This window comes from Arachis ipaensis, chromosome B10 (genome assembly GCF_000816755.2).
Source record: "Arachis ipaensis cultivar K30076 chromosome B10, Araip1.1, whole genome shotgun sequence".
Taxonomy (NCBI): Eukaryota; Viridiplantae; Streptophyta; class Magnoliopsida; order Fabales; family Fabaceae; genus Arachis; species Arachis ipaensis.
In genome coordinates this window covers 117,410,500-117,416,705 of record NC_029794.2, presented here as the reverse complement: position 1 = coordinate 117,416,705, position 6,206 = coordinate 117,410,500, and the positions used below count along the sequence as shown (strand labels likewise).

General features: G+C 31.0%; 1 protein-coding gene across 1 annotated transcript in view; it reads left to right on the top strand.

Moving 5' to 3' along the window:
* The window catches only part of LOC107622029 (target of Myb protein 1-like), a 10,552-nt gene continuing 7,175 nt past the window's right edge, over positions 2,830 to 6,206 (top strand). The window contains exons 1-6 of the mRNA XM_016323963.2: positions 2,830 to 3,122; positions 4,005 to 4,083; positions 4,576 to 4,674; positions 4,769 to 4,882; positions 5,101 to 5,276; positions 5,848 to 5,929. Coding sequence (XP_016179449.1) covers positions 3,022 to 3,122; positions 4,005 to 4,083; positions 4,576 to 4,674; positions 4,769 to 4,882; positions 5,101 to 5,276; positions 5,848 to 5,929 — 651 coding nt within the window. The 5' untranslated portion in view covers positions 2,830 to 3,021. The remainder of the gene's footprint in view (positions 3,123 to 4,004; positions 4,084 to 4,575; positions 4,675 to 4,768; positions 4,883 to 5,100; positions 5,277 to 5,847; positions 5,930 to 6,206) is intronic.

The window sequence follows — 6,206 nt, the reverse complement described above, 5'->3', positions numbered from 1 at the left end:
AGTAAGATTGTAAACATATTATTTAAAATTAATTTGATTATGTTATTAATAGTCAAATTTAACATTAATATGGTTAAATGAGTATTTGTGTGTATATAGTTTCAAAAATATTATGTGTACACTAAAATCAGTCATTACAATTAGTCACCATCTATTTAGGTATAAATATATATATGTTTAACTCATTTTTAATGTATATTTTGTACTTTAACGTATATTTTATACGAAAAATATAGATAGCCAACTCTTTTTCCTGCCAACAATGTAACAAACCAGCCAACTTTTCATAAAAACCATGATTTTAAATTAACAAACACTTATTTAATGCTCGTTTACCATTCAAAAAGTTCATTATGCGCCTCTCGTCCTCCATTTCGTGTTCTTCTTTTGATCATTAATTTTGTCGTGACGTGCGTCTCCCTGTTGCCGTCAAATCATCAGCACGCCGTGGGTCTCCACCTGCCGTCGTAATTATGTAGAATTTTATGCGCTTGTTCACTAATTCTATAGCAAAATTATGCGCTGTTGATTGGATGATTCTACATTACTGTTTAAATCTATAATAGCCTCACGTGGAGCACGAATCATCAGTGGTGTCGGTGTCCTTCATGGGCAGCGTCCTTCAATTGATGAAGGAGATTCCAATTTTAGTGTTATACGCGATATGTCTATGAAATATCTTTCACATGAAGAAAATTCTGAGCTTGTGAACCTTCTTCCTCTTTAATAGGTTCATAAGATATTTACAACTATTTTTTATGTTTTTTCTTTGTTAGATTTTAGATATATTTTTGTTATATTTTGGTTGTTCTTTTTTCAATAATTTTAGAAATTTTTTGTTAGTTTTGGATGGTTTTTTATTAAATATTGGATGCTTCTTTTATTAAGTTTCAAATGATTCTTTTTCTATGTTTCGGATGTTCTTTTTTCAATAATGGTAGATGTTTCTTTTTATTAATTAATTTTGGATGGTTTTTTATGATGTTCTGGATTCTTTTATTAGATTTCGAATGTTTCTTTTTGTTATGTTTCGGATGTTCTTTTTCTCATAATTATGGATATTCCTTTTTGTTATTCGATATTTTCTAAATGATTTGGATATTTATCTTTTGTTAGGTTTTAAATATTTTCTTGTTAGGTTTTCGAATGTGTCTTTTTTTATAATTTTGAATTTTTTGTTAGTTTTTGGATGGTTTTATCGTGATGTTTTGGATGTTTCTTTTCGTTATGTTTGAGATTTTTCTTTTCGTTCGTTTTTGGATGTTCTTTTTCAAATACCAGACTCGGATGGACGACGAGGAATAGAGGAACAACAACAAACGGCAACCATAGCGACCTGCTCTAAATGATGGCACTGCTGAAGTTCGACGACGACGATGCTGTGACCAAGATTACGCAAACAACGCACATGAGGAGGGCAACGCACGAGAGTGCAGTGCATGGGAGTGTAGAGTACGGTGGAGGTAGCACACTGAGGGGACGGCGATGCTGTGACCAAGATGATGCACATAAGGAGGGCAACACATAGGAGGGCAGTGCATGGGAGTGCAGAGCACGGTGGAGATAGCGCACTAGGGGGAGGGGAATGTGCGGTGAAGGTTGGGCACAACGAAGGTAGTATTTCCCTTGGAAAAAAAAGATGTAACAGAAGAAAGTGAAGTGGTGAAGGTTCAAATGAGTCTTTTTTTTAGTATAACATTAAAAGTGAGTTTTTGGAGTGAATTAGATTCTATTTTTTTTTTTTATTTTTTTTTTTTTTTTTGTAATCTGAAAAATGCAGAATGCAGTGTTAATATGAATGTGATGCAAAAAATCTTAAACTTCAACGACCTAACATTATAAATAAAGATAAACTATTAAAAGTAATAAAAAAATTTATGTTATCAACAAAAATAATTTCAAAAGATGTAAATAATAAATAAATTTTAAATAATTTAAAAATACAATAAAAATAATAAAAAATATTATATTTTTTATAAATGACAAACATGTAATTTTTGTATTTAAGAAATAATTTGTATTTAACTCAAATTTCTTTTAAAAAATATTTAGATGACTATTTTAAAAATATGAAAAAAGAACAAATAGGTCTTTTACCCTTTGTTCCACGGATATTTAAATTTCCAACGATTTGAAAATACATTTAAGTCTCTGATATTCTCAAAATTTGGACACATTGATCTTTCTGTTCACTTGGGTCTGACAAATCTAACAAAAAAATCAAACATAGCTTTCATTGTACTGGCCTAGTCGATATACGGATGCACGAATGGGGGAGTTTTTAAAATAGGATAAATTAGATACATAGATCAATATATCCAAATTTTAAAAAAATTAGAGACTTAAATGTATTTTTAAATTCTCAAAGATATAAATATTCACAAACTAAAAGGTTAAGGACCTATTTATTTTTTTTTTCCTAAAAATATCATATTCTATCATTGTATCTAAAAAATGTTTGACTAAAATGGTCACACGTCTCTGTTTACTTTGCTGTGGAAGTGAAAAAACAGTTATCAAGAAAAAAAATTGGAAAGATGGAGTCCCATGATTGGCAATATATTAAAAAAATAGATAAAGTACTAATTTAATTTTTAATATTTTGAACGTGTTATTTGTTTTAAAAATTTTTGCATATGTTCAATGTTTTTTTTTTTGTTATAAAGCTAAAATAAAACGTTAAAATATTATGGACCAAATATTAAGATTTGGTAAAAAATAATACTTTTTCCTTTCAAAATTTTCAATTCAAATATTATTTTGATAGTTCCGCATTCCAATTCCTCCTCTACCCTCTAGGCCCTACCTTTTCTCAACGAAATTCAGCTAGCAGCGCATAATAAGAGAGAGAATAATGAGAAACCGTTAATTCCGTTATAACTTATAAACATAAGTCTCTTCATCGCGTCGCCGGAATCGGTCTTCGATCCCATTGGAAAACCAGATTTCCGACACCGGAGGAAAGGAAAGAAGCACCGATCGGATAGAATCGTTGCTGTGGTTATCGCTGACGAAAGAGAAATGGTGAACTCGTTAGTTGAACGTGCCACGAGCGACATGCTGATTGGTCCTGATTGGGCTTTGAACCTTGAAATCTGTGACATACTCAACCATGATCCTGGGTACACCATATATCTACATTCTTTCTTCATTTGCAATTTTCTTCTTCTTTTTCGTCTCGGAATTATTAACATTTTTTTATGAATGAAATTTTTTGTTACTTATTTTTCTCAAAATCTTCACACTTTCCATTAATTTCTAATTTTCTAGATATGTTGTTGCCTTGGAGGTGAAGTTTTCTGCAGTTACTTATTCTCGGCGATGAATTACGATTTCAATTTTTTCATTACTGGCTTAAAACCAAGGGATCAACTATTTTAAAAAATAAGAAATAGAAAAGAAATCTTTTAATTCGACTGTAAATTCAGATACCTAAGAAAATGATTCAGATTATTTTAAATGACAAGAAAAAAGGAGAAAATTTCTAAGAGTGAATATTATTATTTATGGAGTGCGATCAGCGATGTCTAGAATTGGAATCTAGAGTTGGCATATCTGAATTTAGAGTTTTGATATTCAGTATAAACTATTATGGTACAAAACCATTATCACAGACAGTGATTTGTGCAATTCACAGGGATTCACACTGTGCTTTATTTAAGAATATAATACCATAAAACACTATACTTGGTGAAAACTACACGCAATAAAACTTTGTATCGTTGATTATCCATGAATTTATACACTTCTTATAATTATGTAGTATTTATGTTAAATATAAAAAAAATGTATTATTCATGCTCATTGTGAGTGATGTCTTTTGTCAATGGGAGAAAGTTGGTGCCATACTGCCATATCAATTTTTACTTATTCTTGTTTCTTGTGTGCACTTTCTTTGGAGCTTTCACAAGTTGAAATGGAACTCAATTTACGATATTTTATTTCTCTCTATCTTGGTTTATACTTCTAGAGTTTGAGAAATCAATTTGGTTATGATTTATCAGGCAAGCAAAGGATGTCGTTAAAGGCATAAAGAGGCGGATTCGAAGTAAAAATCCTAAAGCTCAACTCCTTGCATTAACTGTAAGTAGATATGTTTATGTATCTTTCATGTATGTGTTTTCCTTTTCACATTTATTTTGATTTCAAACTTCGACAAAGTTGGTCACTATTTGAGTTGTGAGGTGATAGGCTTGAATTGCAAGCAATTAAAATTCTCGTAACATCATTTTGTCACTTCTACTTTTTATGTGAAATTGAAGTGTTGTCCAGATAGCTTCTTAAATATCGCTTTCTTTGATGTTTCAAAAGTAGGATCAATGTACTAAATTTTGGAGACTTGGAGTTGAGTCGCTAGTGTTCACTGTAAATGGTTAATATCTATTCTTTAATGCGGTTGTTGTGCATTCAGATTGCCTTAGACAGAGTTTCTAATGAAAATAGCATAGTAGCTGTTCAAATTATGTTTCTTTAAATAGGAAGATTTTCTCAATTGTGGATATAACAAACATATTTGTATCATCTTTAACAACTGCAAAAGCTCATTCGGTTTTAAATTGGTGTCTAATATTTTAGTTGCTGGAAACAATTGTAAAGAACTGTGGAGATACTGTTCACATGCATGTTGCAGAGAAAGAGGTTCTTCATGAGATGGTGAAAGTAGCAAGGAAAAAGGTAGACATATCTCTTTTATGTTTCCATATCCTTCCTTTCATACATGCTTTCATTTTATAAATTATATTTATGTTATTTGTCATGCCAATTGTAGCCTGATTCTAATGTCAGAGAGAAGATACTGAATCTTATTGATACTTGGCAAGAAGCCTTTGGAGGGCAAAGAGCAAGATATCCTCAATATTATGCTGCATACCAAGAACTGTTGGTAGGTTTACAAACAAGTTATTTTAACTTAATGATCTTTTTTCCTTATATATGAGCATGGGGGAAATTCTCTAAAGAGTAGTATTTTGCATAATTCTTTCATCTTACTGTTTAGATGGGTTTTCAATGTGAATGGTAACATTCAAAGCACTTGCACATACATTTAAGAATTAGTTTTTGCTTATTTCTTGAATCCTATGAAGTATTTGTCTATTTCAGCATGCAGGAGCAGTATTCCCTCCAAGATCTGAAAGTTCTCCACCTGTATTCACACCTCTACAAACACGTCCATTGACATCACATCCACAAAATATCCGCAACTTTGATGTGCAGGGGGACACAGCTGGGTCATCATCAACCGGGTCATCAACCGAGGCTGAGTTTCCAACCCTAAGGTGTATTTCTATCTCTTTTTATTATGAGAAATGGACTCAGTTTTCTTATGCTGATCTATATAGTTTTCTATTACTTTCATACTTTCCTTCTATCTTATGATCTTTCTTTGTCGGTAATTACATATAAACCCAACGTAATTGAGTATCATAGCCATATTTATCACCTTGATCACTTGTTTCAGAACTCTCTTTTTTCTTAGAGCAAATGTCATTTTTAAGCATTTTTTCCCTCCCAATTGGCCTTGCCTTCTAACTATTTTTCCAACTAAAATGATTGTTAGATCTTTAATATGGTTTGAAGAAGGAATCGATTTCTATTCCTGGATTCCAACTTCTGATAGGTATTTAGATTTTAAAGAGAGATGAGAGAGAGATGGTACTTTATGTACTAACTTTTTTACGAAAGATCAGACTACCAAAAACAACTATTATGATGATGACTATGATGAGGATGATAAAAAAAAAAACTGACATATACATGTTAAAGATTATCAATGAAAAGAGTTCTATAAAATTTTCTACCAACAATGCTCTTATCCTATATTTTTTTAATTGACCTTTTTATATCCAGTTTGTCTGAGATTCAAAACGCACGTGGTATCTTGGATGTTCTTGCAGAGATGCTGAATGCAATAGACCCTGGAAATAAAGAAGTAAGTTATTCAGTTCAATTGTTCAAATATGGTGCTTGTTTGTGTGTGATGCTTAAGACTTCTATAGATAAATCTACTGATTCAATTGAAGAATATATTCGTACATCCTAATAACATTTCATAGCAAAATGAAACAAATCCAAATCATTATATTCACCATTTGGTGTGACTTTGACCTATCTATTATTATAAATATGAAGTCTGATATGTTATTAAATTTTGGTCTAATCTTAAAATATATTAGAACGTATGAAATATAAATAAAGCATTATTAAAA